General features: G+C 55.4%; 2 protein-coding genes across 16 annotated transcripts in view; one reads left to right on the top strand and one right to left on the bottom strand.

The window, feature by feature from the left end:
- Positions 1–7,086, bottom strand: part of LMX1B (LIM homeobox transcription factor 1 beta) — an 83,941-nt gene extending 76,855 nt beyond the window's left edge. For both annotated transcript variants that reach the window (XM_033858602.2, XM_033858603.2), the window contains exons 1-2: positions 6,579–7,086; positions 5,544–5,730 (exon numbers count right to left, since the gene is read on the bottom strand). In XM_033858602.2, coding sequence (XP_033714493.1) covers positions 5,544–5,730; positions 6,579–6,717 — 326 coding nt within the window. In that variant the 5' untranslated portion in view covers positions 6,718–7,086. The remainder of the gene's footprint in view (positions 1–5,543; positions 5,731–6,578) is intronic.
- LOC109552438 (uncharacterized) overlaps positions 5,681–19,863 on the top strand; it is a 32,067-nt gene continuing 17,884 nt past the window's right edge. For 8 of the 14 annotated variants that reach the window (XR_012332669.1, XR_012332670.1, XR_012332667.1 and 5 more), the window contains exon 1: positions 7,255–18,570. The gene's annotated coding sequence lies outside the window, so the exon portion shown is untranslated. Of the gene's footprint in view, positions 6,059–7,254; positions 18,571–19,863 lie in introns of those variants that run through there. The other 6 variants (XM_073806613.1, XM_073806611.1, XM_033858604.2 and 3 more) reach the window with 4 other exon arrangements.

Raw genomic sequence — 19,863 nt, 5'->3', positions numbered from 1 at the left:
AAGTTATAACTCACGTCATTGAGAGTATCCTCCGTCTCTCCGCCTAACTAATGCCAAAGTAGGACTGGGTGGTTGTGAGTGTGTGTGTTTTCCCTTTTCTGTTTTAAAAACCTCACAGCTGCAGGGTAGAGGAAGTTCCTTGGGGAAGCACTGCCAGCTTTCATGGACCAAAAATACCTCCTTGGGCTGGAGGAGCCTCCTGACTGCCCAGGCTGGTGTCTCTCACCTGAAAAACATACAAATCCTTGGATCTCTCCCTCACACACCCCCTCTTCTGACTCTCCCCTGCAGCCTCGGAGATGTCGGTTGAGCTTTATTTTCTGTCATTTGAGTCACAAAAACAAATGAGCATGAACAGTTTTCCAAATATTAAATTATACTATTGTGTGCTTTTCCAAGTTATATGCAGACCAGGTAGATTCCAATTGTTCCCCAGTGGAAGGATCTTTGCTTTAGTCCAACCTCCAACCCCCAAGGAGAAACAGGTCAGCACACCAGGCCCACCCTGCTGCCTGCCCTTCCTGCAAATGCACAGTGGGCATTTGTTTTCACTCATGTAATCAGAAGCTTTTCTGCCTCTCTCGAAGTGCAGGAGAGGATACTGGATCCCATGAAGTGTGAAACATTTACTGAAACCTCCCCACCCCCACCCAGGTACCTCGTGTAATCCTCACAACCACCCTGAGAAATATCATCACCCCCACTTTGCTGATGGAGAACATGGGGCTCAGAGATGGGCAGCCACTTGACTAAGATCACACAGCTACTGAGTGCTGGGCTGTGAACCCAGGTCTGTCTCACACTGTCCCACTCAGGAAAAGGGAATGGTTTTCCCAGGGTATCCCTCATCTTCCCTGCACAGAGGCTTATGACAAGCCTAGCATGCCAGCTGCCCCTCTCTTTGGCAGGGAACCCATGGGCAGTTTGGTGTGTGGCCTTGGAGACAAGGCATTCCTTGCCACGCTGATGGTGATAAAGTAACAACAATAATTTCCAGAGTATTAACAACATGCCAGGCAAGATGCCAGGTCCTTTGGGGCATGTTATCTCCAATCCTTATAAGAATACTTTCCCCCGGGTGGCTATGTCCCCCATTTTACAGAAGAGGCTCAGGTAGGTGTCAAGGCTCTGTGGTCCTAAGCCTGGCTCCAATGGGCAGACAGGAGGGAGCTGAGGGTCACCAATCACATACCCCAGAGGAGATCCTCACAGCCTGCTTCCCCCACTCGAGAAAAACCCAGCAAACAAATTAGGCTATACCAGCCCAGAGCCTAGGGAATACAGGGTGAGCCGGGAGTCAGCTGTGAATAATGTCTCTGTTCAGCAGCGGAGAACTGCAACCCCAGGAAGGCCTTTGGTTACCTTTCCGCCTACAGCCAAGGTGCTAGGGTTAAATGCAGAGGTGCCCTCCCAGGAGCCAGAGGGTCCCCAGACTTGGGCTGGCAGAGTGAGCCTTTCAGCCCTTAGATCTCCAGGAAGAGCACTACGGAGGCCTTTTAATAAGGGAAAGCGCTGGCTCTTCCTTCCAAGAACATCCACTTCCAGGACAGGCCCTCTGGCCCAGACTGTGGGCAGGGGTGTCTGCAGCTCCAAATTGGTCTGATGGGGGCCATGCCAGCTGGGGTACCCACTGGTGGAGGGGATGCTGCTGGTAACTGGCACCCTACAGCAGGGCCTAAGGGAGGTCTCCCAAACTGGAAGAAGCAGTAGGCAGAAAAGGCTGGGGCCTGACTTTGCTCTACCCGTGCGCCACACCCGCCGCTCTGAGGAGAGGTGAGCCTCCCAGGAAGGCCTTTCCCGGTGTAAACACTTCCCAGGAAAGGAATGTGCTGGGAAGAGCTGGTTGGGCCACTGGAGCCGCAGCCAGCTGGGGTAAATTTAAAAGAAGAAAAAAAAAAAATCACCCCAGGACTCAGACGGCTTTTTGTGAAACTCAATCAAAGCTTCGCTGCCCCACTCCTGCTGCAGTGGGCGCATCCTACCTGGGCAGGCGAGGCCCAGGGGACCGGCGCGGGCTCGGCGGCAGAGAGGCGAGGCCGCCCGGGAAGGCCCGGTGGCAGAAGCGCACCGCCAGCCCGGGACGCCGAGGTAGGCGCAGGGCGCACGCAGGCTCCGGCTCGCACACCGACGAGGCTCGGGTCGTCAGACCTGGGAGCTGTCTTACAAGCGATTAGGCTCCATTTTGTGACAGATTTTTGGACTCTCCACCGACCCTCCCCCCTTCCGGAGCCTCCTCCCGGAATTCGCCACCTCCTCGGGATAGAAAGATAGAAACCCTTTCCAGACAAGCGACAGACGGCAGGAAAAGAGAGTTACATAATTCTATTTGGCCAAGCGGCAAAGAAAAAAAATTGAGGAGAGGGATTTATGTTGTCATTTTTTAAAAATGCGTTCTCCGGTGAAGGAAGGAGAGAGGTGTTCATGATTTTGCGTTTGGAGGCCGCGTTTCCTCCCGGTTTCTAACCGGGTTTTCTGTCCGAGAAGGAGCTCGGGCTGCCGAGGGGCCAGAGGCTCGGGCATAGGAGAACTATCCGATGATTTTTTTTTCCCCCCTGAAGGAGCCCCCGAAAAACACGTACTGAGAAAAAGGAGACTTCGAGTTATGCGTGAAAATGCACAAATGCCGTGGTGGCCTGCGCTCCACTTTGCAGGTCCAGGACGTGCGGGTGGATTTTATCAAACGCTATTAAATGCACCCAAACGTCAATTAATCACCCCGTGGTGCATAAAATAACGCTGTGCCTCTGGGTCTGTGTCCCGGATCTCTAAAACAAATCGAAAGGAGGAAGAGGCGCTTAATAAAAATAGCAATCTCCTTCCAAGGACCGAGCCCGGCAACTCCTATCGAGACGAAGAAACATTTTTCAAAAGTTATGGCGGGGGTGTGTGTTAATTTCCCAATACCGCTGACGCACAGACTCCACAAAATTGAGAAGGCACGTTCCTGCGCCCACTTGCCTGGATTCTCGTCTGAAAAGCATTTACGCACAGATGCAATAAATATGCATCTGCGATCCTCAAAGAAAAAAATAAATCGTGAAATACATTTTTACTGTGCAAAGAACATCGCTTCCCAGTGAGCCCCCGCCTGCGTCTCTGCGCTGGCTCTCCCAGAGAAAAGCTGATGCGAGATCCGACTGGGTATTTGTCCCCAGAATTGTCTTGATAACAACAATCCCCCTTCAGCCCTCAACTGGCCAGCCTAGTGCAGATACCTAATTGGCATTATTGGAAGAAAGGGCGGGGCGCGAAAGAGGAAGGCACCGTGAGAGGCATGAATAATGCCCGCCTGCTGCCCTCGGGACCTAGACTCGAGCTGGAGATTCGCCCTGAACCAAAATTCACCCGCCAGCACACCCCTAACTGCACTGAGGGAGAAAGCTCTTAGGCGCCCTTTTTTCTTTTTTAAACAAACATATTTTCGGCAAAGCAATCGCTGTTTAATGTTTAATTGTTTTGTAAAATGAGGGAGTTGGCCATTCAGCTTTAAGGGATCATCTAGCTCAACATTTGTGACTTTACAATTCTGTGCTCTGAAGAACCAGGGGGCATCCTCTCCTTGTTTTAAGGAAAAGCTCTGTAAATGACTGAGGGGTGGGGAGGAGAGAGTGAGCAGATATGTACAAGAGGCTGGAAAGAGTCTTTACAAAATGTAAAAAAAAATTTTTTTCAAAAATTTGCACAAATGACTCGGAGGCCCATTTCCAGTTTTCTGGGCCTCCAGCCCGCACGTGTTAAGTGATCCAGGCTGAGCTGTGCGGGGAGTGGCACTGCCACAACCGCGCTCGGGGTCAGGCAAACAGAGCAAGGCGAGGGGTGCAGGACAGCAGGATGTGTGTGGACTTAAGGCCGGTGAGCCCTGCTGAGGGGCCAGCCCCAAGCCTCCAATCACATCTACCCCAAACTACTTTCATCACTTTACGCTGCTGTACGCCTGCCTGTGGCAGAGCTGACCGGTGGCCTCACTTTCTCCTGGAAGTAGAATCATATCAGTCCGGGGCACAGCACAAACACGATCAGTGGCAGTGTGCCTAACCTGGGGTGGTCCAGAAGGGGAGGTCTCTGGGACCACAGAAGAGCTGACTCTGAACAGGGTCCCAGTTCCTGCTCTCACTGCCCCCCAGCTGGCAGGAAGTACAAGGCAGAAAAAGCAGCTCCTGCTGAGCCCCCAGAGCAGGGGAGCACCGTCAGAATAGGTGCTAGCGTAGGGCGCACACGGAGACTTCTGAAGTAGAACCCGACGCCCTCTCAAGGGCTCTGGCCTGCAGTCCCACCTATTTCCAGGTCTCGGCCAAGCTGCTCCACTTCCCATCAGGGCCTGGATTTAGGGACAGTCCCTGGGCAGAGCAGGTAGGCTGCACTTAACTACCAAGCACTGGCAGCCCAGCCTTTTCCCAGAGGCTTGGGCACACACAGCCCCCCTCTGAGGCCCAAACCACTCGAGCAGCCTACCCACCCTACAGCCCCATCTGAAACGGTTTTCTGGGCTTCGCTAGAAAGTTCTCACAGGCACCCGCTTGTCTCCAAATTGCTGCCCTGGGCATCCCCACACCCCTCTTCCTCGTGTTGCTCCTCTCTGCCTCCCTCTTAATCACACTGTCAGGCACAAAACTCAGAGGGTCAAAAGAAAAAGGAAAAAACCAAAACCTGGATCTACTCTTATCTGCCAGGAGCCCCCTGCCAGACAAACCCACAGTCTCAGCTAAACGCAAAAGTCAGTAGGTAGGGCTCAGCCCAGTTTCTGGCCTCAACGCTGAGGCTTGGGCTCCGCCAGGGCGGAGCAAGCCATCCTGCTCCAACACATACACATGGCAAGAAAGAAGGGCTGCTGGGGAAGGTTGACTTGGCCAGTTCCTCACCCCATGGAGAACCCAGGTTGTGGTTTCCCACCTCTTAAGGTCCTCTTCCTAGACAGCTTCTCCAGCCAACAATTATACGAGCAAAATTCCCGCATGGAACGGTTTGGGGAGAATGCACACCCTTTTCTCTCCATCAGGGGCTGAAAGTGCAGCAGGAAGCCTGGCAGGAAGGGGGCATCCCTGGCTGCTTGGGCACTTCAGCACCCTGCCATTCCACCTCCTTGCTTCAAGAATCCCAAACCAACACAAACCCTGCCTTTGGGCTGGGGAAGCACACCGCCAGTGCCCGGCTCCCTAAAGCACTGCTTTCGTTTGAAAAATCAATTCTCGGTCCCCAATGCAGGCCTCAGTGAAGCCAGCCCCTGTCCCACGACTGCAGCATCGTACCCCCTCGTCGGCCCAGGGCCTTGTCCCGCACCCCGACTGAGCGGCCCAGCGCAGGTTTCCCGGACAAAGGATGGCAACGGGGGCTGCCGGAGGGTCCTGGCTACCCCACCAGTGCTGGACGCGCTGGGACGGCTCTGCCCTGCCGGGAGACGCGCAACCCGCGGAGTTCTCGGAGCTGACGGGCCCAGCGGCGCGCAGGGCCGGCGGCAGGGCGGACGCGGGCCCGACATGGCAGGGGGGCGGCCGGGCTGGAGTGCCGTGCGGCTGCGGGAAAGGAGAAGGACGAGAGGCGCTTACTGTTGGTAGTCTTGTTTGCAGTACAGTTTCCGATCCCGGAAGTAGCAGCTGGTGGTGAGGGCTTGCTGACACGCCGCGCACTGCAAACACTCCTCGTGCCAGGACGACTCGTTGACTCGCATCAGGAAGCGGTCGGAGATGGGCCGCTGGCAGCCCTCGCAGACGGCGGGATGCGGGCAGTCGGAGCCTGCAGCGCACAGGGCGAGAGACGGACCGTCAGCGCCGACCAGCCCGGCCCAGCGTCCCGATCGCGCGGTGCCCGCAGCTCCGGCCCCAAAGGCGAGGGCAGCCCGGTACCGCCGTCCGCCGCCTGCGCTTCCCCGGCCGCCGCGCCAGGGGCCGGGCAGCCTCAGCTAGTTCGTCCCAGTCAGCGGACTCCGCCGCGGAGAGGCCGCGGGCCTGGAGCCTCGGCTCGGCGCTGCGCGCTCCCCTTCTCCGGAGATCGAGCGCTTGGTGATAATATATATGAGAACGAGCACGGCGCGGGGCAGCCGGCTGGGACCGAGACAGGAGAGGTGAGGCTTAGGCGCCCGCTGGCTGACACGCCCCGCGGTGGCGTTCGTTGTCTTCTCTCTCTCATCTCCCCAAAATCTGTGGTTTAGCTGACCCAGGGAACATTTCCCTCTTAGAGACTCCCTCTTCCCAGGTGACCTGGCACCACTCTCAAGCTTGCCAAGGTGACTGACTACTTGAGTCCTCCATCACCCCTGCCACCCGCCTCCTACCTCTCGCCCGGAGTGGCAGCTCTGGAACTGAGGCCCGGTGAGGATGGGGGGTGGCGGCTGGAGCTGTCCTGTCCTCGCTCCTCCTAGGTGGTGTCCCTGCATACCTCTGTCCCCTCAGGATGCCTGTCTAGGCGTGCCTGCCTGTTGCCCCTCTGGTGATCACTCCAGGAGTTTTCTCTCTGTGTCCCCCACGCCCCCATGTTCTGCAAACCACTGTCTTTATCCGTTGGCCTGGAACCCTGTGTCCACCTCGGAACGAGACCCCTGTCCCCTGCCCGTGACCACTCGGGCGTTCCGACCCCGCACTCACCCAGCAGCACCCCTAGAGTGGCGGGCCCGGGGCGCAGGGCGTGCTCCTCCATCTTGATGCCGTCCAACATCTTAGCGCAGTCCGTCTGCCCGCGGGGGAAGCACCTCTCCAGCGATTCGGGACCTGTTGCTATATCCATGGGACGCGGGGCGCGCTGCGAGCCCCGCCGGCCAGGGTGCTCACCCGCCCGCCCGCCCGCCTGCCGGCTCGCCGCCGCCGCCGCGGCCCGGGAGCCGGGGAGGCGCGGCCCCCGCGGGTTGGGGGCTGCGGCTGGGGCCGCCGGCTGCCCCGGCGAGCGCGGAGCGGCGACGCGCTGGCCCCGGGCCCCGGCGTCGTGCGGGAGGGCCGGGGCGGCTGCAGTCCGCGCCGCGCTCTCCCGAGCACTCGTAGCCACGCGCGCCGGCTCCTCTGTCACCTGCTTGTCAGCCCCGGAGCCGGGCTGCAGCGGCGGCGGCAGCAGACGGAGCCGCGGGGAGGAGACGGCGGCGGCGGCGGCGGCGGCGGCGGCGGGCGGGGGAGGGGGTGGGGGGGGTGCAGGGGCGGCTCCGCGGGCTGCGGGGGGGCGCGGGCGGCGCTGCGGGGTCCCGGGCGGGGCGCAGCGGGCCGCGGAATTCCAGGCGCGTTCCCCGAACTACTCTAGTGCCATAGTGCGCCCGAGGAGCCGCTCGGTTTAGAGCTGGAGCTGGCGGCGGAGGGATACTCCAGCCAGGAGCCGCCTCACCCCTCCTCAAACTTCCTGACATTTGAACTCATTGGTGCGCCTCGTATCCCTGCGCCGGGATGAGCCGGAGGCTCCACGTCAAATAGTGCCGTCGCTGCCCCCCCGTTCCCCGCGGGAGGGCTCCCCGCGCCCCCGGCTTGCGCCCCGCGCCGTGCCCGGCCCCGAGTGCGGACCTGGGCGCCCCGGCCAGGCCGAGCGCCCCGCTGGCCCCTCGCAGAAGTTTGGGTCGCCTTCGAAACAAATCCTTCTGCCCCACCCCCTTGAAAAACTGATTTGGGAGTTGGGGAATGAAGGCTTTCTTTTTTTCTTTCTCGCCTTCTTTATTATTAATATTTTGTAAAGCTTCAGCGCTAAGAGGAGTGGCCCTGAGCGAGGCCAGACTGCACGGACGGCGGGGAGCGCAGCGGCTCCACCAGGGGACGGCGCCGGCCGGGAGTGGCCGCCCGGGGACCCCGACTGTTGGCCGAGGTAGGTCGCACCAGGCTGAGTTGGCGTCCCCCGGGTGGCGGCGCCTTCCCGGAGCCGGTTTCGTCCGTGGAGAGGGCTGGCTGCCTGGACTGAGGGACGGGGACTGGCAGGAGGGGAGGGCTGCTGGCTCAGGATTTGCCAAAGTCCTGGCTCGGGGAGAGGGGGATTTGGCTCCAGATTTGGGGTGTGGGTCCGGGAAAGCGTCAGGCGTGGCAGAGATTGGGTGGAGAGGTGAGCGAAGATCCCGGAAGAGCCCCGGGATCAAGGATGGGAACACTGGGAAGGCAAGAAAGGTGAGGCCCGGTTTCAGGCGACCTAGAGTTTAGAGAATGATTAGGTGTGAGAAAGGGATCGCGGGTACGGGTGGGGCAATGGACGAGAACCTGGCCTCACAGGATTGGGAGTGAGGGCCATGGGTAGAGAGTGGTGGCTCGAGGGTCGCGGACTGAAGACCCTGGAAGATGTGCGTTGGGCTGCTCGAAGGAAACCGGATTGATCGCTGGGATAGGCGACCTTTGGTGGCGGAGGGACCCTGCCGGGGTCGGTAGGCCGTGCCCGGCAGGGACAGGGCCCTGGCCAGCCTGGGCAGCGTGGGCCTCGGCACTGGGGAACGAAAGGCCGGAGAGACCGAGCGGCCGAGTCCAGCGCTGGGTGCGCAGGCCGCTGCGTCGGCTGCAGTGCACCGCGCCCGGGCCGGCTGTGTCTTCGGCCTCCGGGGTCCGCATGGAGTCGCGGCTCGCCCGGGAGCAGGGCGGCCGTTGCAGCCCCGAGGCAGGAGCAGATTGACCCTGCGAGCCGCTGCGGGGCAGCCCGAGCCCCTCCCGGAGCGGAGCATTGGCGCGGAGCGGGGCGGGGGCGGAGGGCAAGGGAGGCGGGTCCCCTGACCCCGCTGGAGGCGAGAGGGCAGATCGGATTTGGAGCCTGCGGGAGGCTTGGTCAGAAGTGGCCCCCTGTGCCGCGGGGCCCCGCGGAGGGGCCCGGCTTTGTGGAGGATTAGAAGCTCCCGCCCCAGCCCAGTACCTGCGTGTGTGTCGGTGGGTGTCTGTGTGTGTCTGTGCACATGGATGCTCCCGCCTCTGAGGCTCTTACATGTCTATGCACCCGTGTCTCTGTGCACACACACAATTTTTCCGCGTCCCTGCGACAGTCTGGGCTCCGAGTGGCTCCGAGTGTGTGAATCTGTGTCCCCTGCATCCGTGTGTGTGTTTGGATGTGAATCTGCTGGGCCTTACATACCTCCATCTCTTCCGTGTTTTTGTAGGTCTTTGTGTGTGTCCCTGTGTCTGTCACTCTATGCGGGTGCCACGGTCTTTGTATGTCTTTCATCCTCCGTATTGTGTCTGGGATCCTTTTCTGTTTATGTGTCTGCGTGTCACCTTTGTGTGTCTTTGTGTACCTCCGAGTTTCCGAATGATTCTGTGTGCTCGTGTGTCCCACAGTTTTTTTCGTGTGTGTGTCTTTGTGTCTCCGTGTATTTCTTGATTTCTTGGCGTTTTTGTATCCAGGACAGTGGTAAGTAGATGTGGAGTTTCTCTCACACGCCCTTGGTCCCCGGTCCTTGCGCAGCCTGGAAACCCCAGGCCTTGAGCTCCCGAGGCTGGGCCTGGGCCGCCCGCTCCGGGCATCTGGGACGGGGGCGCGACAGCTGCCGGGAGAAGCCAGGCGGACGAGGCTCGGGCGCTCAGAGTCGGGCGGCGCAGAGCCCGGCGCAGGGCTGGCGGACCGATCGGGGGCATTCTGCCCTCTGCTGGCAGCGCTACGTTCTTGCACCCGCTGTCGGGCGACTGCCTGCAGGCGAGAGGGTCCATGTTCCAGGCCCAGATCGATCCTCTCTTCTCCTTCAGAGCGCACTTAGGAATCCTCTTCCATCGATTAGGAATCCTATTCCATCACAGGCCCTGCAGACCCACCCCAGACTCCAAATTCCCGGTACAGCGTTGCATCCCCCTGCCCCTGTTTTCCAATCCCCACCTTCCGTGTGCCGGGCCTCTTCTCCACACTTCTCTTCTCCCCTTTGGCGGAATGGGGGCCTCTGTGGCCCGGCCTCTGAGGCTTCTCTTGACTCCCTGGCTGGCGTTCAGAGTCGTCGAGACTGCCCAGGGTCGCATTCCCAGGCCGCCCAAAGGCCGGGTCTCCAGGCAGAAGGACGTGCAGGCGGCCCCCTCGGATGCCACGGCTCATCTGACCTGGGGCGCACAGAATCTTGGCATGTCACCTCGTGCCCCTGCCGGCGTCACAGCCCACACCACCAGGGCCTACATCAGGAGGGCCAAGGCAGGTGCTCAGAGCTGCCCGCAGCTGCCGAGGTGCGGGTGTGGACCCAGGCAGCTGGCTGCTCTCTCTGGTCTGGAAGTGGGGCTGCTCAGGCCACGAACCTGGGGTCCCGTCTCCTCGTCCTCCCCGCTCACTGTGCATTAATCCCCCCACCCACCCCGACTTTGGATCAACCCATAGGTCCTGTTCCTTGCCCTCTGTCCCGGCTCCCCGGTCCCTCATTCCCCCAGCTGAGTCGGCGGCGTCCCGGCTCCTTCGCACACGCGCTCAGACGCCCCAGGTCTCTTTCAAGCACAATCGTGGCTCCTGCGCCTCCCGCTTCCCCTGATGAAAACGTGGCAGACTGAATGGTAGAAACAGGGCCTAGGCCCGAAGTCGGGTACTGCCCATAGGCGGCGAGTGGCATCTTGCTGCGCCTGACGGGAGCCGGTGCGATCCAGGACCTGCCGATTCCCCAGGGCAACCCCGGGCGCTCCGGCCGATACGGGATTCTCTCTGGCTCGGACTAAAGCGTCAGAAACAGCTTCAGATTTTCTCCACCTAAGGAAAGACCGAGTCGGCTGTTTGGAATCACTTGGGAAGAAGCAAGATCTGAGATGGAGGCTCTAGGGCGGGAGTCAGCTCCCCCAATTCTGCAGACACCCCATCTCCACTGAGCCCTTCCCTGTGCCTCCCTGCTCCTTTCCGTAGGGCTTTGCACTCCCGAAGCCTGCCTTCGCTACCAGCGGCTCACAGGCACGGCCCTAGGACCCCCCTCTCCCCCCAGCGGAGGCCTGTCCGTCCTCCCTCGAGCGGTGCTTCTGACCAGAGCCAGCCGCGGGGTCCCCTCCCAGTTTACAACCCCAGCTGGAAGTGAGAATCCTGGGCAGGGGTGGAGTACAGGGAGCTGCCCAGCCGAGTGCTGTGCAGCGTGAAGGCGCGGGCGCTGAGCTGCAGGGATCCGCGATTCCACCCTGCCAGCAGGGAGAGTTGGGGCTGCCAGAGCACCCGGACCCGTCCCGCGCTGCCCGCCCACCACTGGCCCTGGGGCTCCTCAGATCCGCGGGAGGGAGTCAGGTTGGACCAGAGCCGCCCCCAGCCAAGGGCCGGGCTGGGGGCTGCTATTCCCAGGTCGTAGCCGGGCTCCGGAGACCTGCGTGCTCAGGGAGTGGAGCCGGCCGGCACTGGAAGAGGGCGGGTGTCCCGGCCTTTGGAGCCAGTGGTGACCACCCTTGGCTCCTTGGATCGCATCTGTACTTGACCCCAGGACACATGGGTCAAAGGCTCAGTCCCCTTCTCAGCTAGCAGAGAGATGGATGTGTGTGATAAGTAATCCGGTCACCTTCCCACAGCCCAGGGAAAGGTGTCTGTGGAGAGCTCAGAGATCCTGAGCCCTGTGGAGGTCCACAGAGAGGAATGACTGGGGAGGTCCAAGCTGGGGTCCCTCTGACTCAGGACTGGAAGCATGTTCTCACTCTCCCATCTGGAGTTTTCTAGGCTGAGGTGGCAGGGAACGAGATTTTAGTCGGACCTTGCTGATGAGGCCCAGTGTGTGTGGCTCTGAGGCTGTGTGCTGATGTGTGTCTGTATGCAACGTCGGGACCGCCCAGCTCCAGCAATAGTCCTTCTGCCCTCTCTGCAGCCTAGCCCCACCCTCAACCAGCTGGTGGGGTCTCTGGCCACAGACTCATGACTTCTCAGCACAAGGTCTGGGTCATTAGTCATGGGATTTCTCCCTGGTGGGTCAGGAGATCAGGCTCCCTCAGATCCGAAGGCTGCTTTGAGCCCTCGGGGCTAGCGTGGCTAGCCACCCTGGCCAGGTGGCTCAAGGCTAAGGTCTTTCACTGGCCGGGCAGTGGTTAGAAGTGAGGTCAAGAGCAGGTGTCAGGGAGTCACCAGATCTGGCTCAGGACCTCTGGAAAGTCCTGCCCTCTCTCTCTACCGCAGCTTTCTTGTCTGTAAAGTGGGCATAATAATAGCATGTATTCCCACAGGGTTGTTGAATGCAATTCAAGTGCTCACCACAGTGCCTGGCACTTAGCAAGTCTCTACTCAAATATTGGCTGAAAGAGAGTCCCCAGGACTTAGGGAAATCACAGCTGCCTCCTCCCCCTCCAACCAGGGCCGGAGGGGAACCAGACACACCCTGAGCTCAGCAATCTCTCTTCCTTTAGGGCAGGTGAAACTCAGGTCCAGGCAGCTGTGGGCTGGGCACAGGAGACCCCCCAGGCAGTGCCTAGACAGCCAGCACAGACAGTCTCAGCCTTCACTACTTGCTTGGGCTGTGGAGCGCAGGCTGGGGTTTTTTGGAAGGCAACAAGATTAAGGGCTTCAGCCAGTGCATCAAAACTGTGTATGTGGGACTCTCAAGGTGCCATTTATATTTATTTCTTAAAAGGCACTTTCCTCAAGAATCTTTGCATTTCTTGCCAAATGGATGGGTTGGGTTATTTCAGCAGCCCATCTAGAACCAGGGGCTTTCCCGACAGAGGACCTGAACCAGAACAAAGAAAAGGCCAAGGACCATATCTGGAGCCATAAAACCCCCATTAGGACACTAAGAACAACTCGCAGAAAGACATTTTATATGAATTGGACACAAATTCACAAAAGCAAGAAAGTTCATTGGTCTCCACCCTGAGAGTCCATGGCTGGGGAAGGGGACTGGGTGTGATATGGGGGTGAGCGCCCATCCAATTTGATCTTTATCTTAAATCCACTTCAAAAGCTGGGGATCAGCAGAGTTGGAGGTTTGCCTCTTCCTGTAATTATTTGGTGTCTAGTAAAGTTTTTATGAGTGTCTGTGCAAATAGATGTATTTGATGTGCATTTGTTTGGGCTCGTGCTGCTTTATATAGGAGGCGTGTGCGTCTTCCGTTGGTCCTCAGAAAAGAATGAGAGTGAAAATAAAAATAAAATCTAGATATCCGGCCCAGGGAGAGGGGCGGAGCCGAGGCAGTCCCACTACAGACCGACACCCCTCTGACAAGGGCTCGTGGGCACCGGGATGCCGCCAAATGAGTTTGCAGCCTTTGGGTTTCCTGTGTAGAGTTGCTCGGGGCTGGGAGGTGGGCTTGGTGAAACACAGATTCTAGGAAGGCTTTTTTTGGAAACAGAACTCTGCCTGTCTTTTGATTACTGTCCTCTGGGTATCCTTGGTGAAGAAAAATGAATAATAGACAAGGGTGAGTTTTGGGGTTGTCACGTTATCATTTAAGTGGCAGGGTAAACCTACTTCTCTGGAATGTGAGCTCAGCAGAATCTGGTGGCGCGGCAGGTTGAACGGAGATATGGCTCCCCGGCCCTCTCCGGACAAGGTGGCCGGGGTGGGACAGGATAGGTGTTCCTCCTGTGTGGCTCGGGAAAGCAGGGGTGCTCCCTAAGGGCCAGGAGCCAATCCAGGGTGTCAGGGGCTAGGAGCATCCATGCCCGTCTCACGTGTCCACCTGGCACCCAGGATGCAGCCTGCAGGTGCATTCAGTTTAGCCCATGCTGGGTTGTCTCTCCTCCCAGCACTGCAGTCCTGATTTATTTGTTCTAAAATTATTTTAGCATTTTACTGAAGTATGATATACATATAGAGAAGTGCACAGTGCATAAATTTACAAAGGGGACACGGTGATGTCTCCGACACCCCAATCAAGAGAGAGAATGTTCTGGCTCCCCAGAATCTCTTCTCATCCCCCCCACCTCCAGGCACTACCCATCCCTTCTTCCAAGGAAACCACTATCTGGTTTCTAACACCATACATGAGTTTCATCTGTTTTTGAATTTTATATAAGCAGAATCGTAGAGTATATGTGTCTTACCAGACTTTAATCATGAGATTTTGCATGAAAATATGGATTTTTCTCCTGAAACATCAGAGGTCTGATTATCTTGGACCCTTATTCCAGCAGGGTGTTGATAATCTGGGGCTGAATTGTGCCCTTCCTCCCTCCCCCCAGTTAACCCCCACTCCCACCCTGCTCCAGGCAGGACACCTGCCCTCTTCAGTGTCTGGCTTGGTGACTCCTGCTGTAAACCTATGGCTTCTCCCGTGATCTTCAACCCCTCCTCAAAAGGAATTAACTGTGTGTACACTGGGGAAGTACATCCAGAATCTTCTCTTATCTCAGTCCCTTCATCTACATCCAGTACCCTCTGAGGTAGAAATCATGAGACCTTTTAACAGGTGAGGAAATCAGCACCTCAGAGAGGTGAAATCACTTGCCCGGGGTCACACAGCATTGTAAGTGTCAGATCCTGGATTCAAACCTGGATTGGCCAGACCCCAAACCTCAGGCTCTTGTCACCTCCCCACATGGCTCCCCTGGGCATCCAGGCCCAGGCGTGAACAATCCCCTTCTGCCTCCTTCTAGCGGGGAGGAAGCTGGACTTTTTCCAAAGGAAACGCTGGGAAACACAAAACCCAAAACAGAAAACAGGGCAGGGATGGTTCCCAGGCCCCGGCAGCCTAACCTCGGGTGATGCAAGTCTAGTCTGGGACGGTGCTGGTCTGGACTGGTGCAGCCTCCCCAGATGCAGCAAGGGAGGGTTGCATCGTGCCAGTCACTGAATATCCACCATGTGCCAGGCACTTCCTGTATGTCATCTCGAAATGTTCACAAGGTGCCTATGAGGTAGGTATTATTATTTAGCCCCACTGTACAGATGAGAAAACTGAGGTTCAAAGAGGTCAATGTCTCGCCTTGGACCACAAGTGTATGAGTGGTATGTCTTTGTTCTGTACCACATTGGCTCAGTCTTCTTATTGGAGCCCCCTCCACTCTCCTGTTATGATGGGGGTGCAGCCAGGTGCTTCCTCTTGGGAGCTCAAAGATTCTGGAGTCTGGCTGGCATGGCTTGGGGCTTAGTTTCAGGAGCCACGTGATAGTTCATAGGGCCTCAGCTTCATTGGGAAAGTGGGGATAATATTACTACTTTTCATGACTATTTGGAGGTTCAACGAGGTCTGTGGGCTTTTGAATCTGGAAGAATTAGCAGTGGTCTGTTAGAGGGGGCAGGAGGGTCATTGGATATGCAAAGGTCCTGAGGCAGGAGAGAACTTGATCCATTGGAAGCCTGTGTGGCTGGGTCAGAGGAAGGATGTGGCTGCAGGTGTGGGCAGGAGCCTGACCTCAGGACGTTATAGGTCACAACGAGGAGTGTGGACTTGAACCTGAGGGCAGTAGGGAGCCATGGGAGGGTTTAAACAGCATCGTGCCACGGTCATGTTTGTTTTTTAGGAAGATCTCTCTGGCTGCGATGAGGGGTGAGACCACAGGCAGGAGGCCAAGTGATAAGGCCTTTGGGTTTCAATATCCCTTTTGTATGGAATGAGGTTGGGCGGTCCGCAGAGCAGACCTTATCCTCTAATTTCCCATAGAGGTTGTGTTTCCAGATTCAGGGTTTCATGTTACACAGAGTTATTCTTTCTGGAATGTGTCCCCCAAGCAACCCCGCTGGACCCTCTGTGGAAGGAGGGGCTCTTCTGAATGCAAGATGCGCGTTTATGCAAAAAAGTAGAGCATCGCAGTCCCGGGGCTTGGCAGTGTCTGTCCCTGAAACAGTCCAGCAACCAACAGATGGAAGAGCGTTTAGGAGTTGGGACAGGCTGCAAGCATCAATAATAACAATAATAGTAATGATGACAACGATTAACCTTTATTGATGACTTACCATACCAGGCCTTTGTGAAGTCTCTAACATCTGGGATCTCATGGAATCCTAAAATAAGCCTGTGAGTTAGCTGGCACTGATACCCATTGTACAGATGAGGAAAGCGAGGCCCAAAGTGGGGAAGTGCCTTGCTCATGGTTACTGCGGGGCAGAACCAGGCTGCCACCTGTGGGTGCTGGGCCACTTCAGGAGGGAGGCGAGCTGACGTGTTGTTGAACTTTCTGGGATCCAGACAGCCCTGCAACTGTTCCCAGTGCACAGAAAAGCCAGAAAATTCCAAACCCAGCATCCTGGCCTCCATCTACACTTCAGCCCACACAATCTGCCCTACAAAGTTATTCTCCCTGGAAGAACTTGGTAATTCAGGCTTTTCCAAACCCAGGAGAAGCTTCCAAGTCTAGAATCCTCCCAATGGCCTCTAAGGCCTCTTGGCCCTTGTCCACCTCCCTGGCCTCATCCCTACCTCCTTCCCCTCCAGGCTGCACTACATGCCAAGTGTACTGGCCTTGTTTCAGCTTCTCAAGCAGCTCCTACTCTCTCCTGCCTGCAGGCTCTGAACAGGCTGTTCCCTTTGCCTGGCAGGCTTTCTCCACTCTATTCCTAGCTTACTCCTGTTCATCCTTTCTGTCTCAGTGTAAATGTCACCACCTCCCAGGAGGCTTCCTTCACTCCCTATACTAGCTTAGGTCTGTCTACCTCTTATATGTTTTCAGCAACGTGTGTTTCTACATCATGGTGACATGGGTTATCTGTCTTCCCCACCCTTCTCCCGTCCCCGTGTGGTCTCAGGAAGGAGTGATAGGGAGCACATCCTCAGTGTCAAGGCAGTGAAGGGGATCTGTAAGACGGGGAGGGGACAAGTGCCCTTGAAATATAACACGGTCCACATTGCGCTTGCTCGGTGGTTGGAGCTATGCATCTCCTCTGTAGACCAGCTGAGGACTCAAGGCAAGAAATGACTTCTCACAGCATAAGATGACTCTGATTTCTTGTACTGAATGAGCATCCCATTTCGTCCCCCCTTCGCTGCCTTCCCTTCTCCGGGGGAGCGCTAAGAATGGGGAAGAAGAAAGCTTGGACTCACAGCCCATGCTGGAGAAGATGCAAATGGAGACTTGGGCCTGCTAGATTCTAGGGGAGGGTAGAATGATCTGGGGAAACTGAGGCAGCAGGGTCTTGGGGATGGGGGAGGAGCTAAGGGGCCTGGGGGAGGGAGATGGCAGAGGGTGAGGAAAGGAGAGGCTGTTCTCTGTTTCTGGAGATTCTTTTTTTTTTTAATTTTTAAAGATTGAGGTATAGTTGATATACCTGGGGATTCTTGATGGCAACCATAGAGGCAACTCCTGGGGGCGCTGTGGTGTCTCACGCAGTGCAAGAGGACAAGAAGAGGTAGCGGGGAGCCTGGTCTCCATCATAAGCACCCAGTGCATGGTGGTGACCGTCAGGGCTCCAACCGTAAGGCCTCAAGCCCTTGTCTGCCACCCCTGAGCGGAGGCCAGATTCCCATGGAAGGAGGTCATTGTGTGGGCAATTGGAAGGTGACAGCCCTGAGGGGACCCCGCAAAAGGAAACCTGTGTTTTCAGGGTGTTAGGGCATGGGAGCAATTTTAAAAATCTGTTTTCAACCATTTCTTTGAGAAGCTCATTTCTTTTTAATAAAAGAACGTTAAGAAGTATAACACAAACAAGAGCCTTTTATTTTTATTTTTTTAACATCTTTATTGGAGTATAATTGCTTTACAGCGTTGTGTTAGTTTCTGCTGTATAACAAGGTGAATCAGCTGTGTGTGTACATATATCCCCATATCCCCTCCCTCTTGCACCTCCCTCACACCCAAACAAGAGCCTTTTAGACAATAAATGTTTTCTGCATTTAGGAAGCGCACCTTTGAGGGGACGGAAGTCTTCATGGGAGTCTTAGGGCCCTGAGCTCTGAGTTCTAGGTTGTGTGGGAGCCCAGAACAGTCCAGGCTGCCCAAGGAGCGCGCCGGGCTGGGGGACCGTGGTGATGGGAGATGATTCCATTATGCCCTGAACATGTGAGGAGGGATGGAGAACACCCTGCATTTGCCTAACAAGAAGATATTCCCGGGCTTCCCTAATGGCGCAGTGGTTGAGAGTCTGCCTGCCGATTCAGGGGACATGGGTTCGTGCCCCGGTCCGGGAAGATCCCACATGCCGCGGAGCGGCTGGGCCCGTGGGCCATGGCCGCTGAGCCTGCGCGTCCAGAGCCTGTGCTCCGCAAGGGGAGAGGCCACAGCAGTGAGAGGCCCGCGTACTGAAAAAAAAACAAAAACAAAAACAAACAAACAAACAAAAAGAAGATATTCCCAAATGTTTTTGGCCAACTTGAGTATAGAAACTCAAGACAAAGAAACTGTCCAATGCCTACTTAAAATATTAATTTGAGTTGGATATTACCGGAAAAATTATAATAACAATTTTTATTATTATAATTTTGGATGTTTATAACAGTAACCTGACAAATGGGTTAAAAGGAGATAGTAAATATAAATATTGTTTTTTTCTTGCAGTTTCTGAAACAGTTTAGTTTCAGACTCTTCACTTGCATTTCTTCCTTTTTTTATTATTGTTTTTAATTGTGATGAAATCCACGTAACATAAAATTTACCATCTTAACTATTTTTTAAGTGTACAGTGGCATTAAGTATATTCACACTGGTTGTACAGCCGTCACCCATTTCCAGAACTCCTCTCATCTTGCAAAAGCCAGGACACGGAAGCAACATAAATGTCCATAGACAGATGAATGGATAAAGAAGATGTGGTACATATATACAGTGGAGTATTACTCAGCCATAACAAGGAACGAAATTGAGTCATTTGTAGAGACGTGGATGGACCTAGCATCTGTCATACAGAGTGAAGTAAGTCAGAAAGAGAAAAACAAATATATATTAACGTGTATATGTGGAACCTAGAAAAATGGTACTGATGAACCTATTTGCAGGACAGGAATAGAGACGTAGACATAGAGAACGGAGGTGTGGACATGGGTGGGGGAAGGGGGGGTGAGATGTACCGGGAGATTGGGACTGACATATATACACTACCATGTGTAAAACAGATAGCCGGTGGGAACCTGCTGTGTAGTGCAGAGAGCTCAGCTCGGTGCACCGTGGTGACCTAGCGGGGTGGGATGTGGGGGTGGGAGGGAGGTTCAAGAGGGAGGGGATGTATGTGTACGTATAGCTGATTCACTTTGTCGTACAACAGAAACTAACACAACATTGTAAAGCAACTATACTCCAATTAAAAAAAAAACCTGAAACTCTGTCCCCAGTAAACAATAACTTCCTATTCTCTCCTTCTCTGACCCCCTGGCAACCACCATTCAACTTTCTGTCTCTATGAATTTGACTGCTCTAGGTATCTTACTTAGGTGTAATCATACGTATTTGTCCATCTGTGACGGCTTATTTCACTTAACATAATGTCCTTGAGGTTCATCTGTGTTACAGCATGTGTCAGAAGTTCCTTCTTTTTTAAGACTGAATGGTATTCCATTGTACATGTATACCACATTTTTTTAATCCATTTATCTGTCAGTGGACACTTGAGTTGCTTCCACCCCTTGACTATGGTGAATAACGCGGCTATGAACATGAGTAGACAAATATCTCTTCAAATCCCTGCTTTCAGTTCTTTTGGGTGTATACCCAGAATTCGATTTGCTGGATCATACGGTGATTCTATTTTAATTGTTTTGAGGAAGCGCCTTACTGTTTTCCACGGTGGCTGCACCATTTTACACTTCCACCAACAGTGCACAAGGGTTCCAATTTCTCCACCTCCTCTGTGTTTTGATAGTAGTATCCTAATGGGTGTGATGTGGTGTCATCGTAGTTTTCATTTACACGTCCCCAATGAATAGTGATGCTAAGCATTTTTTTTTAATATTTATTTATTTATATTATTTTTGGCTGCATCGGGTCTTAGTTGCGGCACATGGGCTTTTTGTTGCAGTGCGTGGGCTTCTCTCTGATTGTGGCATGTGGACTCAGTAGTTGCGGCCCACAGGCTTAGTTGCCCCGTGACATGTGGGATCTTAGTTCCCCGACCAGGGATCGAACCGATGTCCCCTGCATTGGAAGGCTGGTTCTTAACCACTGGACCACCAGGGAAGTCCCAGATGCTGAGCATTTTTTCATGTGCTTATT

The sequence above is a fragment of the Tursiops truncatus genome, chromosome 6 (genome assembly GCF_011762595.2).
Source record: "Tursiops truncatus isolate mTurTru1 chromosome 6, mTurTru1.mat.Y, whole genome shotgun sequence".
NCBI classification, from domain to species: domain Eukaryota; kingdom Metazoa; phylum Chordata; class Mammalia; order Artiodactyla; family Delphinidae; genus Tursiops; species Tursiops truncatus.
This window is presented reverse-complemented; position numbering and strand designations above follow the sequence as displayed.